The sequence below is a fragment of the Pimephales promelas genome, chromosome 15 (assembly GCF_988280905.1).
Source record: "Pimephales promelas chromosome 15, fPimPro1.hap1.1, whole genome shotgun sequence".
NCBI classification, from domain to species: domain Eukaryota; kingdom Metazoa; phylum Chordata; class Actinopteri; order Cypriniformes; family Leuciscidae; genus Pimephales; species Pimephales promelas.
The window spans coordinates 5,226,112-5,246,638 of NC_142783.1; the positions used below are offsets into that span (position 1 = coordinate 5,226,112).

The 20,527-nt window shown below is 38.6% G+C and overlaps 1 protein-coding gene across 4 annotated transcripts in view; it reads right to left on the bottom strand.

Annotated features, from left to right (window-relative positions):
• LOC120459731 (uncharacterized) overlaps positions 1–20,527 on the bottom strand; it is a 32,206-nt gene extending 11,679 nt beyond the window's left edge. For 2 of the 4 annotated variants that reach the window (XM_089120043.1, XM_089120041.1), the window contains exon 1: positions 6,170–6,347. Coding sequence is in view for 1 of the 4 variants with exons in the window: in XM_089120044.1 (XP_088976170.1) it covers position 12,000; positions 12,086–12,698; positions 17,788–17,948; positions 18,117–18,981; positions 19,202–19,286 (1,725 nt within the window). In the remaining 3 variants the exon portion in view is untranslated. Of the gene's footprint in view, positions 1–6,169; positions 6,362–11,999; positions 12,001–12,085; positions 12,699–17,787; positions 17,949–18,116; positions 18,982–19,201 lie in introns of those variants that run through there. The other 2 variants (XM_089120044.1, XM_089120042.1) reach the window with 2 other exon arrangements.

Sequence of the window (20,527 nt, forward strand, 5' to 3'; positions counted from 1 at the left end):
GCATTAAAACTTTCCACGGTGGATGGTGCTTTTTCTGCACGATGCTCTGTAAGAGACTGTTTAGGAGGTTGTCTTGTTGTTTTTTGTTTGATTGGACTTTAGTTTCATGAGTCTGTTGGAAACTTTTGGAAATACGAATGGCCATGTTCTGTAGTGAAGACTTGATTTTTGAGGTAAGATAACCTGCATGTTTGTTTTTAATGTAGGGCCTAATTTATTTGATTTGTTTAGATTGCATTCTCTGTATTGTATTGTATTATATTGTAAATTGTATTGTGCGAGCGCTGTTGCGAGCAGCGGAGCAGTTTGCCTCAGCTTTTCAAAAATGACAATAAACGTTTAACAAACGTTTAAACTAACGTTAACTGTCTGTGTGAATATGTTTAAGTTGTTTTATATCTATGGATTTTATTGTGGCCAAGTAAAGTGTTGATTTGAGAGGCTATAAATGGATCAGACATGTTTAACTCGCTGTCGGGTGCTTGGTCGTCATAAAAAAATAAATAAAAAGAACATTTGTCTTAATTAACTTTATAAAGAAATGAAAATAATCTAAACGGTAACTACTTTGCCATTGAGGACAAAACATATCTGTTTAAATGACTGCTGCAACAGGGCAGGCTGTGTAAGGTGTTTTTTTTTTTTTTTTTTTAAATAACGGGCTCGGGTCGGACTCGGGCTGATCATTCTGATGAGCTGTCGGACACGGGCCGGGCTAGGGCCTGGATGTCTCGGGCCAGGGCCGGGCTAGGGCCTAGATTTGAGGCCCGTGCAGGGCTCTACCATGCTGTACCAACCCCGTAAGACCTTCGTTCATCTTCGGAACACAAATGAAGATATTTTTGATTAAATTTGAGAACTGTAAAACTACCACATAGGCTCCTAAGGGACTGGCTCTTGACAGCCCAGAAAGTCAATGAAGAAAATGTTTAAATATCGCAAGTGACTACAGTGGCTCAACTATGAGTTTATCAAGCGACGAGAATACTTTTTGTGCGAAAAAACAAACAAAAATAACGACTTTATTCGTCTATTCCTTTTCTTCCTTGTTGGCCTGAAACGAGACTTCCTTAGATTTCCACGACGCATGCGCAGAGCCGATCCGCCCTATACGCTCACTACGCAAGCTGCGTAGGGCTCCGCAAATTACTCAAGGCCCCGCCTCCCCCTCCTCGTGTCATAGCGCGTGAATTAATGTTGACAAAATGAAGCGAAACTATCCCTCTGGTCACGATAAGAGGAAGAAGAAAAAAACATGAGAGTGAATTGCGGGAACAACATTCAGGTAAACTTGTGTTGCCTCCTCTCCAAATTTGCTGTCAGTCAGCAAAGTTAAGTTTATGTGCATTTCTATTGTGTTTTTTCGGTCTTCCTAACCTAGCAGGCAGTGCATCTCTTGCATCACTTCTCTTTGTGCCTGACTGACAAAAGTGAGAGTAAAATACAATTATTTATTACGTTTGTTTTTGATAAACAACAAATAAATAAATGGCACTTCAGCTGGGTCTATCCTGGTAATCTAGTTTCTCATCTGTCAAAAAGCTCTGTTCTCCTGAAAATCCTTCATCCTGCAATGCACCAAAATAGACCAGCGCTTTATTTACGTCCATTTCGCTGTGTTTCTCTGTGAATCGCGCGTCTCCGTGAGTCTCTCTATCTCTCTACACTATATCAGCGCTTGGTTCATGCGTAATGACGCACACCAATGTTTACAACGGATCAGCCTGTAATTGGTCAAAAACCATCACGTGAAAACATCACGTGATATCCAGGATGTCCGCTAGCATCGAGCTAGCGGCAAAAATGACCGAATATTTATGAATTATGGGCTTCAAGATTATCAAAGTTTGACATAAAGCGTTTCGATTTATTGCTGAAAACCTCTGAAAGGAAGCACAAGTTCCAGGCTGGATAGAAAACCTTCTGTAAAGGCTAGAAAGACCCGAAAGACACCCCCGTGATGGCTAGCTCGTTTAATAAATGCAACTAGGGCTGGGCAATATGGGCAAAAAAAATTATCACAATCAATTTTTTATATCAGTCGATATCGATAATTATCACAATATATGTCGAATCTTCATTTCTTTAAAGTTTAAAGGCATATTTTTGCTCCTAAGTGAAAGTTGTATAAACCAGAGTGATAATTGTGTTTTTAAACTACTCTTTAAATTTATGTTCATTAACAAAAACAGTAACATCTGTTTTCTTTTTTAAATGTAACAACCATTTTTTATTTGGTAAAAAGTAATATTCTGACTGTTTGAGTTGTATTAAAATTAACCATTGGTCATCCAGTCTCATGCATTTAGATTATGATAACCACAGATAAAACCAGGCATAGCCTATAACTTAGCACCTCACTATCATGACATAACTTTATGGTTTCTGTGTTATTTGTATGAAAAACAGTAGCCTAACAGTTAAATACATTATTAAATACTGTAATCAGTGTTTCCCCTAGGAATTTTTTCAGCAGCGGTGCTGTTAGGTGTCAGAGGTTGTTGCCAAGCCGCGGTGGGCGGGGCGGGGTGGGGCTGTGGGCGGGGCGGTGTGCGGTTTGGGTTGAACCCCTTCAACCCCGAGTTTGAAAAATGTAGAAATACATTTTCCATACACATTAGATCCATCGGCATGACAAGTTCCATCATTACGCTTATTCACTGCGTCATAAACCTACACCTTTGTTATTGTAAGAGGTTAGCGACCCCTAGCGGCAGAGAAAAATACATAATGTAGCTTTAATGGGGTCATGAACAGAGAATTCAAATTTTCCTTGATATTTTGACAGTTGTGTGCTGCCGTTTGGACTTTGAGGCGAGCGGATAAAAGCTCCACGTGGTGTGTGCAGTTCAAATGAGTTTCATTCCGCTCACAAAAGACTGGTCACTGAAATCCAAGTGTTTGGAAACAAGCTACACGCCTGAAAGCCACACCGCGGAACACTTGCCCGAATGCCTGCAGTTATGCTTGCACGGCTGGGGTCTGGATGAAAGTGTATCACTACCGATAATGGAGCGAACAATGTTGCTGCAGTAAGACAATTAGGATGGCCGTGGCTAAATTATTTCGGACATAATTTGCATCTGGCTGTTACCAACGGTGTAAACAGTGAAGCTGCCCGAACAGGCCGTGCTCTAGGTCTATGTCGGTCCATAGTGAGCGCTTTTTCTCAGAGCTGGAAGAAAAAGAAAGAGCTGATAAAGGCACAATCTGAACCTCAAATCCCACAGTACAGCCTTATTCTGGTAAGAATTGTTTTAGCCTACGATAGTTAACTCTATATTATACTGTTCTATTAATATGCATGCTAAATTAACAATAATTTTAAGAAATGCTGATATGGGTCTTTCTGTTAAGGTTATATACTAATATCAGTGTTGGGGAGTGACGGAATACATGTACCGGCGTTACGTATTCAGAATACAAATTATGAGTACTGTAGTCTGCACAGAACATAAAATATTTTCATTTTATTTTATTTTTTATTCATTTATTTTTCGTGTTCCCATTTATGAGGAAAAAAATATGTTACGGATGTGTCAGTTGTTCTCCGTTATGGACGTGAGCGCTCTGAAAGCGCCACTAAAATATACTTTAAAACTTTCAGAGAGACATCAAACAGAAAGCACTAAACCTTTCATTAAAGTGAATTTCGTTTGGTATTAATTATCTTAATTTTAGCATGGATTTAATAAATAAAAAGTCAATATAACACTTGCTGATGCATGCATGTATTCTTGTAACGAAATACGTTTTCAAAGTACCATTCCCAACACTTATATCATAGACTAGATGTTTACTCATTAGATTTTCATTATGATATTCTATTAGTTTTTGCCAGAATTGGTTTCAGATTATGTTTTCATCTGCATATATTTAATAAATGCAGACATATAGGCTATATCATGGTAGTCTTATTCGTTTTATTTTTTTCTATTACGTCCTCTTCCAATAATCAAGTATTTTATTTCACAGGATTGTCCGACACGGTGGGGAACAAAACAGAAAATGGTAGAGAGAATTTTGGAACAAGAGCAAGCAATCGCACGTGTCCTGGTTTCAGATAGAAAGCACCAGCATCTGATTCTTAAATGGCAAGATAAGGAAGGTTTAACGTCGCTTCAAGAAGGTCTATAACCTGTGGCTGACTTCACCGACATTCTCTCTGGGGAACGTTATGTAACAGTTTCTTCAGTAAAGCCTGTCCTGCAATTGTTGACATGCGATCTTTTAAAACCAAATCCCAATGAAATGGAACTGACACAAAATATAAAACGCAAAATGTCCAGCGTACTGGAGGAGAAATACAGTGCCCAAGTCACTCAGGAGCTTTTGGCAAAGTCATCTTTCCTTGACCCAAGATACAGAGGCAATGGGGGGAATGGTTTGGAGGAGACAAGAGATGCACTTCGGGTGGAAATTGTATCAGCTGACGAGGGAAACGGAAGCGGAGTTAGTGGTGCTTGCGTCAGATATTTAAGTATGACCATCTTCTTTAAGCATGACTCATATGAAATGGCAAAACTTTACAATAAGATTACAATTTTAGCATTAACCAAGGTTAATAAATGTTGAAGTATTATTCATTGTTAGTTTGTTAATTGCAACATTTACTAATACATTTTAAATTGGGTTTCTATTTTTATTTGATCTGTTATTACCTTAGTCAACGTACTACAAACTGACATGAATCATCAAAGTACAAAAAAGCATAGTAGCATATAGTTCTTGAAAAAGCATATACTTCACAAAAGCATATAGTTCTTAAAAGTTAGCCATTACATCCTTGTTAATAAATGGGAGTTTAAAAGTGTTACCTAGATACTAGGCCATGTTTCTAGGTTATAGCTAAAAAGACACACATTTAACCTGTAATACTTTAATGTTTACATTATTTTCTGTAGAATTCGTTCTGTAAAACTTCTCATTCACATGTTTATTTCATTTAGCAAATTTCAGCTCAGCATTGTTTTACTTGGAGTGTTATGTTTGATTTTAATACCAGGATCCATTAAAAAAAAAAATCGGTTGAATAACCTGTTATCGCCATGTACGGTCAAACCAAAATATCAGTAAAATCCACTATCGGTCGACCTCTAGTATGAATGTTAAAATATTGCTGATTACTTACAGTGCTGTGCAATAAAATTTGTGATTAATCTAGTTCATTTTTGCAATCAATAAAAAAGTATTAAGTATTAAATAAGAGCAAAGCAAGAACAAAGCTGTAAAAATCCAGAGGTAAAAATGTAAGAAAGGATGAAAGTGTCTGTCGGCCCCCACTGAAGAAGAATTTAAACGAAAGAAAAACCTGGAGTGTTGTGAACAATTGAGAAAGAAAATGAATGCATATCATTAATTAGATTGGATCAGTGCATTAGCCTTATAATAAACACTATAATATACTCGGAGCCGGTTGTCACCAATGTCAATCAAACAACAAAAGAGAAAATAACTTTTGCTGCTTTAACTTTTAATTAAATAATTATATTTAATGTCTACAGCGAAGACTATATGCTGTGTTATTTTACATTTGATTATGCAATGTCTGAATACAGTATATCTATGCTTGTAATTTGTTTATTTATATGCAGATTTACTTCATAACAAAATCACCATAGTCATTCAAAAATGATTAATTCTTTCAATATCATAATAATCGCAATATCACAGAAGACAACACACACACACACACACACACACACCCCATGTCTTTCAGGCTGAACGATGCATTAGAAAAATCACATTATCCTCACTAACAATAACTATGTTGCAATTAATATAATACAGGTCACAGATATGGTTAAAACATACATTAACATGATCAAAATGAAAGTTAAACCCATTTAAAGGAAATGTCCACAGACTTAATCCAACAAAATGATGTGGAGATTTTTTAAACGCGCGTTAAATGAAACTCCAAAAATACATCAAACAGTTGGCAGAAAACCCCCCGCATAATTCCGGTTTTATGCCACTTCCATAATATAAACTCAAAACTTCACTTAACTAATTGTAACGAGGCTTCAGCAAAGTGAGGATTCATCATTTGCAGCTCTATTGTAATCTTGGCTTGTACAATCAGGGTCAATCAACAGCAAACACAACAGTATAGAGACAAAGACACTCGTAATCCGAAAAGAGGCATAAAGTCACGCAGAAAACTTACATAAATCAGTCCACAATAGCAAACAGTCCTGGACAGACAGCAAATAATCACTAAGAGAGTAAACAGTCGAAGAGTAATCCACGGGAAGACAAAACCACAGGAAGAAACGCTCAAAAATATTCACCATGCAAAACAGCAAAACAGTGGCTGCGTTCAGAATCGCATATGGTACTTCTTCTTCTTCGTTTTTTTACTGGCGACTTGCTGCAACCATATGGAGCATTATCGCCACCTACTGTATCTTAATTACATTTGCTTAAATCCTTATGTTTAGTCCAGTTTGTTGTAGATAAGGTGACATGATTTTTAAGCACCATCTTTCCGGAATTATTTGAGAAGATATTTGTAATGATATTTGTAATGTAATGTATTTGTAATGAGGTGGTCAATATTCAGAATAAGGCTGACTGTCTACAACATGCAAAAAGACGAGACAGGAATTACCCTGTTGATTTCCTGTCTTCAAAGATGTGTTGCAGGGCCCTATTGGAGGTAGTAGGCCAATTACAGAGTCTACATACAAATCAGGAAAATATGGACCAATGTTATTCTAATTTTTGTAATATTTTACATGCTGAGATGGAGAAATACTGTCCTGTAAAAAAATATGGGTTCTGCAAAGAAATATTACAGAGTTAAACAACCTTATTGGAATAATGAATTAAATGAATTATGGTTGAAGTTGCGATCTTCAGAAAGAATATTTCTTAAGGGTAATCCTGGGAAATTTGGGGAGAGGAGGGCTTTGCATAATGAATTTGTGCGGTGTCAGACTAACTTTGATAGAAAGCTTAGGTTTTACAGCAAGAAAATGAATGTAGTCTAAGTACAAAAAAGAGGATATTTGTAAGGATAAAAAAGGAAAACATTAAAAATAAACAAATGGTAGGAATTATAATACACACATGACAAATAAGGGGTGAATGCAGACTTTGTTCAAACATTTATCTCAGTTGGGAAGAGTTTTAGCGTATCATATATTTTTTTGTGCCTTAGGACCTTTCATAGTTTTTAAGGATTTTATATACAGTTTTAATTCATTAAAAAAAAAACTACAAATTTGGGAGATGATTTCACAATTCTACACTTATGAATGAAGAATTTGGCTAGACATACAATTGTATTAACACACAGCTCATCACCCTTGCTTTGCAATATCAGACCAAATGTAACATCGTCTCTGGATATAGAGGTTGGGAATGAAGATATCTGCTGCTTAACTCATTTATGTACATCACACCAAAATATCTGAATCACATTACATGAGAAAAACACATGGCCCGTAGTTTCAACATCATTTTCACAGAATGTACATGTGTTATCATCTATACCAAAGCGAAAGTCTCAGTAATTCTTTAGAGGGATAAATGTTGTTCATTACTTTAAAGTTAGTTTCTTTCACTTTTGGAGGTATAGGGAGTGTTAGATACATTGTTCTTAGTTTAGTAATTGTCGCTTTATCACATTTTTGCATAATATTATTTTTATTTTGCCTTTCAGGGTAAAGGTTCACATCTAGCCAAGCAGGTGCATCACTAGGCCCTTTTTAGGGGGGCTTCAATCTTTTCTCCAAAGAGCTGCATTCTATCTTTCAGCTCCCAGAGGCGGATGACAGTGCTCGACACCCCCGGGCCTTGCCACTCTCGTCCCCCTCTGTCTCTGAGGGCGCAGATGACAGTGTGTGCCGTCTCCGGACAACACCACTCTCGCCCCCCTCTATCGGCAGACCCCTGGCAGAGCAGACCCCCGTGGAACGCTGGTCCTTTCCCTGGTCTCCTCTGTCAGGACATGGAGCATGACCGTGCACACGCTTAGGGCCGCTATGCCACCCTTGCCTGGGCCGGTCAGATTCAGATGATTCCGCTGGATCAGTTTTTGGGGGCTTGGTTATAGCTCCCCAATCTGTCCCGCTGGGTCGCCCGAAATATCAGACTCGGCTATGGGATTCAGTTTGCACGGTCTACTCCCCGCTTCTGGGGAGTCCGCTTTACGATGGTCGGTGGCAATGCCCAGATCATGAGAGCGGAGGTTGCCACCCTGTGGGCGAAGGGTGCAATCGAGACTGTCCCTCCAGCCGAGGTGAGGTCAGGGTTGTACAGCCCCTACTTCATTGTCTCCAAGAAAACCGCTGGGTTACGGCCAATCCTGGACCTGCACGTCGTGAACCGCACCCTTCACAGGCTGCCGTTCAAGATGCTCACGGCCAAACACATTTTCGAATGTGTTCGGCCCCGGGATTGTTTTGCAGCGATAGACCTGAAGGACAGAGACCATTTCTTCGGTTTGCTTTCGAGGGTCAGGCATATCAGTACGCGGTTCTCCCATTCGGGCTGGCTCTGTCTCCTCGCATCTTTACGAAGATTGACGAGGCAGCCCTTGTTCCCCTATGCGAACAAGGGGTTCGCATCCTGAACTATCTCGATGACTGGCTAATCTTAGCTCACTCTTGGGATCAGGTGTGCGAACACAGAGACCTTGTGCTCCGGCACCTAGCCCGTCTGGGCCTTCGGGTGAGAGAAGAGCAAACTTTGCCCCGTGCAGAGGATCTCTTTTCTCGGTATGGAGATAGACTCAGTCGCCATGTCCGCGCAGCTTAAGAGTGAGCACACACACTCACTGCTGACTTGTCTTCGACAGCAAGAGTGCGGTTCCGCTGAAACTTTTTCAGAGGCTCCTGGGGCATATGGTATCCGCAGCCACGGCAACGCCACTCGGATTGCTTCATATGAGACCGCTTCAGCTGTGGCTTCGTGATTGAGTCCCGAGGTGGGCATGGCATGACACGGTACACGAGTTCCAGTTACTCCGACCTGCTGTCAGACCTTCACCCCGTGGCGGAACCTCAGTTTTCTACGGGCCGGAGTTCCCCTAGAATGAGTTTTCAGGCATGTTGTTGTCTCCACAGATGTGTCTGCCACGGGCTGGGGAGATGTGCAATGGACATGCAGCCGCGGGCTCCTAAACAGGACCCCAGTGCCTTATGCATGTCAATTGCCTCGAGTTGCAGGCAGTATGCACCGCTTCCATGCATTGCTCAACTGAAAACTAAGGGTCAACACACACTAGTCCGTTCAGACAATACTGTGTCGACAGTAGCGTACATCAACCATCAAGGTGGTCTACGCTCTCGACGTATGTCGCAAGTTGCACGCCACCTCCTCTTCTGGAGTCAGAAGCACCTGAGGTCCCTTCATCCTATTTAAAGAAAAATAAAAAAATAGGCAAAATTCTAACCTTTCAGTGAAGCAAAAGAATTGAAAGTGGGGGTAAATCACATTATGAAATAAATGTTTTTGCAGAAACTGAATCAATATCACCCATCTGGTTTGGAAGCTAAGCTAACAAGCGCTGTGGAGATAGGAAGTATAATAATGACGCAAGAAACTAAACATGATATGGAAGAAGAGGATTTTGAAATTCTGCTGCTTGAATCTGATGTTCGTGGCTATCTTTACGAGCTGCAGTATAGTGAAGATCCACTGCTGCGGACGAGGAGCCCGGACTGGCTCGAGCTGAGGCGGACTGCTGTGCATGCGTTCTCGCTGCGTGCTACGGCCTACGGACACAGCAAGAGTCCATCGGCTGCAGAGAATTTCAACAATGGCAATTTCTCCTGGACGAAATATCTCAATCAGACGAGAACACGGATGTTTGTGTTGTGATGTGAACCATCATAGTTTCGCCTGAGTGAACAGGTATCATGCAGTAATACACCATATGGAAATAAAATACAAACGAGGAGTAATTCACTAATGAGTTTGCCAATGTAACGTTAACAGGGTTTGTTGTTGTGGGAAGAAGGAGGCGGGAACCAGCTTTGATTTCATATCAAAATAGGGTGCCAGCTTAATTTAAAAAATGTTCAAGTAGAAGAGCGCCATCTTGTGGCTTTAAAAATAGTTACATGTGTGCAATGTCTTGTACAGCCTGTAGGCTATGAAGGTAAAATAGTAGCAATACTCGTAACTTGTACACTGAAGTTGAACGCTGAGATTTGCACTCACAGACAACAGTCACAAACCTGTATTCTGAATCGGAAGCTGCAGACAATGACAGATTTGAGAAGTTGCAAGTGCCAATTTGAGGTTGTACTGCGAATTTGAATGTTAGAAGAAGTGCAAATATATTTTACACATTTGTGACTGCTTGTCTGCAACTTGAGATTTTTATTTTACAGGTTTTCACATCGGAGCTGTTCACATACAAGTACGAATATTTATTGTACAAGTTCTCAAATTCACATCTACGTGCTCTCGAGTATTGCTACTCTTTTACCTTCATATAGATCCTCGCCTTCGCCTGCTTTCTCCAGCAACACTACAGTTACAGAATTAAAGATTATTTTACTATACCTTTGCTTTATCTGAATCTCACAGTTTGCAATATCACTTGGATATGTAGAAACATTTTACTCACAAAATTACACATTGTCAGTAAAATGGTCATTTTATTTGTGGTTATTGTACAGAGTTATTGTGCATAAATCTGCATGTAATAACAGGCTTTATAATTTAATATTTATTATTAAAAGAACAAATGATTAAACCGCAAGCATTGAGATGTTGTGATCAGGACATCTATATTAATACCCAGCCCAAGGGTGAACTAAATTAAGCCAAAGTGGAGAAAAACAACAATCTTACATCGATAATAACAATTCCAAATCTTCTGCTCTGTATCCTGCAGTAAAAAGCAGCATAAATGTCAGATTTCTTCTAAGTATGTACAATAATTGTTTAAGAAGAAAAAAAAAGAAGAATCTGAATCGGTTATCCTTTTGATCTTTCATTCAAAAAATTGCCAAAAATCGAACCTTTCTTTGAAATAAAATAATTGACAGTGTGGGGGGTGAGTGGGGTTTAAATCACATTATGAAATAAATGTTTTTCTCCAAAACATGTTGCATACATTTTGGCAAAGGGAACAGAGTGTAAACAAAAGTTAATCACTTTTAATAAGAGTCCAATTAACTGAAAACACTTTAAAGATTGTTTTTAATTACTCATAAAATAACTATAATTAATTGTAATTACATACAATACACATTGTGGGGCGTCATTTTTATGCCTGTTTTCTTTAGGCCAAAAAAAATTAAAAAATTCAGCCGATAATTTTCGAGTTTAATAATAAAAGTTAACAATTTTTTTTCAAATGTGACAATTAATAAAAAAATGAATCAAATTCAGTGAATTATTTTTGATTAATGAATATACCTGATTGTTGTTGTTTTTCTGTATTTCTTTCCAGTCTCTTTTCATTTTGGTATTTTTTATTTCGAGTAAGCGTTCAATTAAAATACCTTTCAATCATTTTCTTGTTCTCCAACATATAAAACACAAATTTTGTGGTATTTCACAGCAACACTAGTTTATTAGTTAACTAACTACATATTTACTTTATTATGAATCTAATAAAACATTTGCTCACTGTGACACAGAACAATGCTTTCTAATGAGTCACTAGATTACTTGATTGGGTGAAACTCTTTCCACACTGAGTACAGCTTCGTACGGCTTCTCTCCAGTATGAACTCGCTCGTGTGATTTCAGGTGTCCAGACCGAGTGAAACTCTTGTCACAATATGAGCACTTGTAAGGTTTTTCTCCAGTATGAATTCTTTGATGCAGTTTCAGATAATGAGATGTAGTAAAGCTCTTCCCACAGTTAAAGCACATATAATCTCTCACTTCATTGTGTGTTTTCTGGTGCCGTTTAAAACAGTTCATACGTGAAAAACTCTTTCCACAGAGAGAACACACATAAGGCTTCTCATCTGAATGAACTTTTAGGTGTGATTTTAGATTTGCTGATGAAATAAAATCTTTACCACACTGATCACAGTTAAATGTTTTTTCTCCAGAGTGAATGAGCAGATGATAACTGAGAGTTGTTGAATGAGTAAAACTTTTTCCACACTGAGTGCATGTATACGGTTTCTCTCCAGTGTGAATTCTCATGTGTGCGTTAAGGTGTCCTTTCCATGAGAAACTCTTCCCACACTGAGTACAGTCGTACGGCTTCTCTCCAGTATGAACTCGCTCGTGTGATTTCAGGTGTCCAGACCGAATGAAACTCTTGTCACAATATGAGCACTTGTAAGGTTTTTCTCCAGTATGAATTCTTTGGTGCAGTTTCAGATCACGAGATGTAGTAAAGCTCTTCCCACAGTCACAGCACATATAATCTCTCACTTCATTGTGTGTTTTCTGGTGATGTTTAAAACTGTTCAGCCTTGAAAAACTCTTTCCACAGAGAGAACACACATAAGGCTTCTCATCTGAATGAACTTTTAGGTGTGATTTTAGTTGTGATGATAAAATAAAATCTTTACCACACTGATCACAGTTAAATGGCTTTTCTCCAGAGTGAATGAGCAGATGACCACTGAGAGTTGATGAATAAGAAAAACTCTTTCCACACTGAGTGCATGTATACGGTTTCTCTCCAGTGTGAATTCTCATGTGTGTGTCAAGGGTTCCTTTCTGTGTGAAACTCTTTCCACACTGAGTGCAGGTGTGCGTCTTTTTGGCTTTTGTTCTTTGAGTTGTAAAGTTACGATGTTTCTTCTCCACTTCATTCAGTTCTTGTCTTTGCTCTTTCACTCTCACCTGGTCTAAAATACACAGAAATACAGTTCGAATCAGTTCAAGTGAACCCTTATTTAATAGCAGAAAACAACAGATCCTTCCTTTGTTATTCTGTCATTCACTTGTTAACATAGTTAAAATTAGTTTGACAACTGCTATACAAGGTTATGATCATTTAGATGCATTTCTCTAACATCCATTTACTGCTTATTAATTCACATCTACCAGAGCATCAACAATGAAGAATCAAGAATGGACACCAACCTATTTGTTCCTCAGTATCTTCATGTTTTATCCTGGATGGTTCTGGATCGCTCATGTCTTCAATCTCCACTTTAATAAACTCCATCTTTAACAGTCACACAGATTTCAGCTGCTACTCCTGGAGTTTGTCCTTCTCTTGTAGGATGATGGGAATAATCCCAGTATTTATTGGTGAATTGTTGTGGGAGGGGCTTCACTGCAGGTGTGAACTGTGATCACTGTGTTTTTATCCAATCTGCATTTAAAAAGTACAGGATCATCATGTTAAACTGAGCAGCTGAAAAACCTCTTTGTCTCCAAAAGTTCCCTGTTTTCAGCTCATTCATTATGGTGATGTCTGAGATCATCTGTAAATTGGCACATTCAGTAGTTTTATTGGTGTCAACAGGCTGAAATAAACTACAGCATCATCACCTTTCACTTCAGTTCTTGTCTTTGCTCTGTAAGTTGTCAACATTAAGTTTTTAGAATGAGTTGAATTTTGAGAATTAATTTTCAAGTGAACACTGATTTAATAACAGACAATTAGTGAGATCTGCTTATAAAATAATATATTTTTGATGTACCAAAGGTTAGTTTTGAGATCCTCTAGTTAAAGGTGCAATATGTAGGATTTTTCACCACCAGGGGTCGCCAACCTTATACAGTAATGGTCAAAATTGATGGCACCCCTGGCGAATGTGATCAAAACTGGCAGTAAAAAATAAATCTGAATTGTTTATCCTTTTGATCTTCCATTAAAAACTTGGCTGGGACAAAATTGCCAGGGTCGATTTTGTCTTTCAAAACATGACCTACTCGAAAGAGAAAAAAGAATGAATGCATCATTGTACCCAGCACTTTTGAAAATGGCATTCCGAATACGTCTCTGTCCCCAGCACATTTCAAACCAAACTGACGCCCATGAGAAAAATATCTCTGAAGTACATTCCCATTAATATTTACATTTTTAAGCACACCAGGGTGACTGGGAACATAAAATTGTCCAGCTATGACTTCTCGTTTCACAGGAGTTTAAATATGTGGAAAAACAAATGCCAAATCCCCTTAATCATCCATCACAATGAGTAAAACCAGAGAATATAGTTCTGATGTTCATCAAAAGATTGTTGAGCTTCACAAAATACAAAGTGGCTGTAAGAAAATATCTAAAGAATTGAAAATCCCCATTTTGACCATCAGGGCAATAATCAAGAAGTTATAATTAGGGATGTCCCGATCCGATACTCAGGATCGGTATCGGCTCCGATCCAGCCATTTTTGCGGGATCGGGTATCGATCAGACGAGGCAGATCCAAATCCGATATTGTGCGTATACTATTATGTTATTGTTAAGCTCCACAGAAGGCACAAAAACATTCTAAAGTACCATAACGTTTTCGTGCACTCTATTATAAGTGTTCTGAAGCCATTATGTCAGAGAGAAATTAATATATAAGTCATTAAATTCAGGATCACGTAAACGTTTTCCTCTCGCGGCTGTCAGTCATTCTCAGTCATTTTTAGTAGTCTTTGGCTATATCTAAAATAATTATCTTTTTAATTTTTGTTATATTGTTTTTCATGAATGTATTTTACAACAATACAAAGAGCAATATTTATTATTCACTAATCTAGTTTATAATAACATTTTTGTCATTGATTATGATCATATATTTTGGGGATTTGTTGTTTATCTTTATTATGAAGCTGTCTGTAGATTGTGTAACACACACCAGAGTGATAATGAGTTTAACACAGAATTATAGAAATTCTACTTGCTTTAAAAAAAACTGTACTGGTATTTACCATGTAGAATGCTGCTGTTTAAATTGTTTTAACTTTAAACCTGTTGGTAGCTATAGCTAGCTTTAAGTACTGAAGTACCTGCATTTTCATTTATATATATATATATATATATATATATACACACACTGGAGGTATATTTTAAGGGGCTAATTGAGAAAATTGCTATATTTTTTATTAGTTTCAAAATAAAATAAAAATATCGGATTAATATCGGTATCGGCAAAAGCCAAAGCTGCGGCATCGGTATCGGAAGTGAAAAAGTGGTATCGGGACATCCCTAATGTTTATGAATGGGTCATTGAATCTTTGACTCAATCGATTCTTTCAAAATGCTAAATAATTCAGTAATGAAAACAGGTTGAGTGTTCCTGTGACATCCGCCGTGGTTCTGCTGTGATTTTTGTTTGGAACTATTTTAACTGCTGAAACAGAACAAAAACAGCCAATATTGCATCTAAAATGTAAGTGATTCAATTTTAACTGTTGTAGGAAATCAATGTCACATTTTCAATCGTGATGGTGTTCAGGAAAAATAAATGAGGTTGCTTAACATATGTTAAAAATATAAAAACTCCACATTTAGATTTTTATAGGCAGTATGTTGTTAACTGAGTGTGTGTGTGCTGGGCTCATTTGTGTAGATTTCTGCTCGAGAGGCTGCGCGAGCGTCAACAGTGCAACCTTACCGTCAGTAATAGTCGACAACTTTGACAGTAATGCAATGCAATATGAAAGAGTTCGTCTTAGGTTTAACAACCTATGAAACTAATAATGAACAATATGAAACTAAAATGACATAAGCTTAATTTAAGATGTCTTAGGAACTACAGGATATTTAGAGGTGGATAAATGCACTTTGAAGGTGGGTAAACGCTATTTCTGAATATTGGGAGGTGCGTAAACGGCGTTTACGTGCGTTTAGCCTCCACTACATCCCTGCCAGGGGTGCCATCAATTTTGACCACAACTGTATAATAACAAACAAAGGTCTGCAAGCTGATGGATCTTGTATAGAGCTGGTAAGTCTCGCCCATCCATAAAACTCCAAGTGGACCTCTAGATTGAAAAAGCGTCAATGCAAGTGAATGAGAGAAAATAATTATTTTCTGGTCCCGTTTGAATTGTGCCACGATTGTGAACATATGTTGTCAGTGAATTTTTTATATAATTTCTCATGAAACGAGTTTGACAGTTTATTGGATGATTCGTTGGCTAGCAGTTGTGGAATATACATAACGAGAAAGACTACACGTCGCATTTGTGACGTCGCCTCATAACACATTTTCCCTCCACAAATCACGGTGCGATAATCTAAGGAATTAGATCGAGATGCCTGTGTGTTTTGTACCCAAATGTCACCATTCAAACAATGGTTTGTTTAGCGGGATCCGTGTGCTAGTGGTGGTGACGTATCAAACGCGTCGAAAGCAGGAAGAGCTGTAGTCCACAAAGTGCTCTCACACAAAGTCTAACCGTATGAAAATTCTACCTGCTAAATTGTAGCATTCTTTACACGAAAAATCATATAAAAAAATCACAGACAACATATGTTCACATTCATTGCAAAACTCAAACGGGATTAGAAAATAATTATTTTCTCTCATTCACTTGCATTGATGATTTTTCAACCAAGAGGTCCAGCGGGGTTAGCGGAAGGGGCGGGACTTACCAACTCTGTGGATGAGTGAATACACTGATGTTTTTACAAGGGGGTAATCCATCGACCGGAAGTTGAAGCCTCGGTGGAGCTGCCGTCTTGTAGCAGAACTTCACTTGCGTTAGCATTCCCATTGACTCCCATTCATTTTGGCGTCACTTTGACAGCGAATAACTTTACATCTGAGGCGTTTGTTTGAAGACCTCATTTGTCCTTTAATTATTTCTAAAGAAACACGACAATGTATAAAATGCTCCATTACCTTGTAGCTTATGTTATGGCCCCGTAGAAGCAGTTTTAGTGAAAGTAGGCTAACGATTGCGTCATACCCACGCGACTCTCTGTCGCACAGTAAAGAGATTACCGTATGGACAGGAGGAGAAGCTCGCGGGTAATCAGGCAAATGTGGAGGCAAAATGACAAAATAATTAATCAGAACACCTAGCAAAATTGTCTCCTGCTCCTAGCTCATGGACAGCTCCTACTCACACTCTCCGCCTCTGCATGTTTCAGAAGGGAATGATTCAGATTTCTCATGCCACAGCACTAGAAGACAGACGGGTTGCTCTCATCACAACTACGTAGTCAAGCTCTGTTTGAGTCTGCGCGTCAGGGACGGAAGTGCTAAAAACTTGCCTAAAACGGGCTTCAATCGTCTCAATGGAGTTCCAATGAGATCGCTCTGTCCATTTCTTTTACTGTCTATGTGTTTTTAACTTGACTGTAGTGTGAAGCAGGGCGCGATTGCTAATGAGAGACAGATATCAGTGACAAACGCGAGTCCCGTGGATATAAAGGAATATGGACGTTTAATTCTACCGAACTACATGCAAGTGCTGAATTACTCACAGAGGTCGTTCATTAGACGAATGAAACTTGAGGTAATGCAGCGCTGATCACTTGCTCTAACAGTTACACTATCACACTAAACAGCTTTTGAGTGTGTTGAAAGTTATAATGTTATTCTGTGATGGTATTGGATTTTTTCTTGGTATGGTATGAGATTTGCAACAACAATTCTCACGGTTTGGCGGTTAACCAAATAAATAAATAAATCAACCACGGACACGTCACACACTGGTATTTTTTTATTTTCATTGAGTAAGCGTTCAATTGAAATACTTTTCAATCATTTTCTTGTTCTCCAACATATAAAACACATATCTTGTGGCATTTCACAGCAACACTAGTTCATTAGTTAACTAACTACACTTTTGCTTTATGTGAATCTTTTAATTGTTTGTTAATTGTCCATTAATTGTTTTATTGTTTTATTATGTGAACATTACTTGATTGGGTGAAACTCTTCTCACACTAAGTACAGTCGTACGGCTTCTCTCCAGTATGAACTCGCTCGTGTGATTTCAGAGATCCAGACCGAGTGAAACTCTTGTCACAATATGAGCACTTGTAAGGTTTTTCTCCAGTATGAATTCTTTGATGCAGTTTCAGATCACGAGATGTAGTAAAGCTCTTCCCACAGACACAGCAAATATAATCTCTCACTTCATTGTGTGTTTTCTGGTGCCGTTTAAAACAGTCCAGCCATGAAAAACTCTTTCCACAGAGAGAACACACATAAGGTTTCTCATCTGAATGAACTTTTAGGTGTGATTTTAGATTTGCTGATGAAAGAAAATCTTTACCACACTGATCACAGTTAAACGTTTTTTCTCCAGAGTGAATGAGCAGATGATAACTGAGATGTGATGATTGAGAAAAACTCTTTCCACACTGAGTGCATGTAAACGGTTTCTCTCCAGTGTGAATTCTCATGTGTGTGTTAAGGTGTCCTTTGTGTGTGAAACTCTTTCCACACTGAGTACAGTCGTACGGCTTCTCTCCAGTATGAACTCGCTCGTGTGATTTCAGGTGTCCAGCCCGAGTGAAACTCTTGTCACAATATGAGCACTTGTAAGGTTTTTCTCCAGTATGAATTCTTTGATGCAGTTTCAGATCATGAGATGTAGTAAAGCTCTTCCCACAGTCAAAGCACATATAATCTCTCACTTCATTGTGTGTTTTCTGGTGCCGTTTAAAACTGTTCACCCTTGAAAAACTCTTTCCACAGAGAGAACACACATAAGGCTTCTCATCTGAATGAACTTTTAGGTGTGATTTTAGATTTGCTGATGAAATAAAATCTTTACCACACTGATCACAGTTAAATGTTTTTTCTTCAGAGTGAATGAGCAGATGAACACTGAGAGTTGATGAATAAGAAAAACTCTTTCCACACTGAGTGCATGTATACGGTTTCTCTCCAGTGTGAATTCTCATGTGTGCGTCAAGGGTTCCTTTCTTTGTGAAACTCTTTCCACACTGAGTGCATGTAAACGGTTTCTCTCCAGTGTGAATTCTCATGTGTGTCTTAAGGTGTCCTTTGTGTGTGAAACTCTTTCCACACTGAGTGCAGGTGTGCATCTTCTTGGCTTTTGATCTTTGAATTGTAAAGTTACGATGTTTCTCCTTCACTTCATTCGGTTCTTGTCTTTGCTCTTTCACTCTCACCTGGTCTAAAATACACAGACATACAGTTAGAATCAGTTCAAGTGAACCCTTATTTAATAGCAGAAAACAACAAAGATCTTTGCCATTCTGTCATTCACTTGTTAACATAGTTAAAATTAGTTTGACAACTGCTATAAAAGGTTATGATCATTTAGATGCATATACTGCTTATTAATTCACATCTACCAAAGTATCAACAATGAAGAATCAAGAATGGACACCAACCTATTTGTTCCTCAGTATCTTCATGTTTTATTCTGGATGGTTCTGGATCACTCATGTCTTCAATCTCCTCTTTAATAAACTCCATCTTTAACAGTCACACAGATTTCAGCTGCTACTCCGGAAGTTTGTCCTTCTCTTGTAGGGTAATGGGAATAATCCCAGTATTTATTGGTGAATTGTTGTGGGAGGGGCTTCACTGCAGGTGTGAACTGTGATCACTGTGTTTTATCCAATTTGCATTTAAAAAGTACAGGATCATCATGTTAAACTGAGCAGCTGAAAAACCTCTTTGTCTCCAAAAGTTCCCTGTTTTCTGCTCATTCATTATGGTGATGTCTGAGATCATCTGTAAATTGGCACATTCAATTGTTTTGTTGGTGTCAACAGGCTGAAACAAACTACAGCATCATCACCTTTCACTTGAGTTCTTCTCTTTGCTCTGCTGGGTACACACCAAAAGATAATCAGGCTGATTTTGGGCCGATTCTCCCCATTCCGGCAATCCTAGGTATGTCCCGATTATCTTGATGGTTGAACAGATTATCTTATCAGATTCCCCCTTCGTGTGAGGTGTGTTAAGAGTGCACGAACCTGCTCGGAAGAACATCGGAGCCGCTCCGATCGCAAATCGTAAATATTCAGAAATCCTGATGTGCGGGGGGAACCCCGAGGACAACCGCGCGCGCTCTGGAGATTATCACATGAAACGAAACAATATCCAATTGGAAAGCTAGATGTTGGAAGACGGAAGCATAACAAACGCAGTCATAGCGCGACACAACGTGAACTTGATGGACAGCAGAGATGGAGGATCAGCTTGTTGATTTGTTGCTCAGAAAATGTAATAAACTCAGTATAAAAAACATTCCATATAAGGATAGGAGTATGTGTGTGTGTGTGTGAGAGAGAGAGAGAGAGAGAGAGAGAGAGAGGCAGAAAATGAACCATGGTTTTATTATAGGCATATTGACCATTTGTATAACCAAATAAATACTAGTTAGATTTTTTTTTAGCGAAACTGTGGTTAATTTGTGGTCATTCCAAACACTATTCTGAAGTCTCGTGAGATTTTGCGAGATTTCCTGTGTTCAGTCTAGACTCTGGTTGAAAAACTTTTTGTGTGTGGTGTAGGGGTGTCCATGGTTAACCGGTTAACCCAGGGGTAGGCAAGTTCGGTCCTAGAGAGCCGCTGTCCTGCAGAATTTAGTTCAACTTCCAACCCTAATCAAACACACCTGAACAAGCCAATCAATGTCTTCAGGATTACTAAAGCTATAGGCAGGAGAGCTTTTTTCAGTGTTGGAGCCAATCTCTGCAGGACAGCGG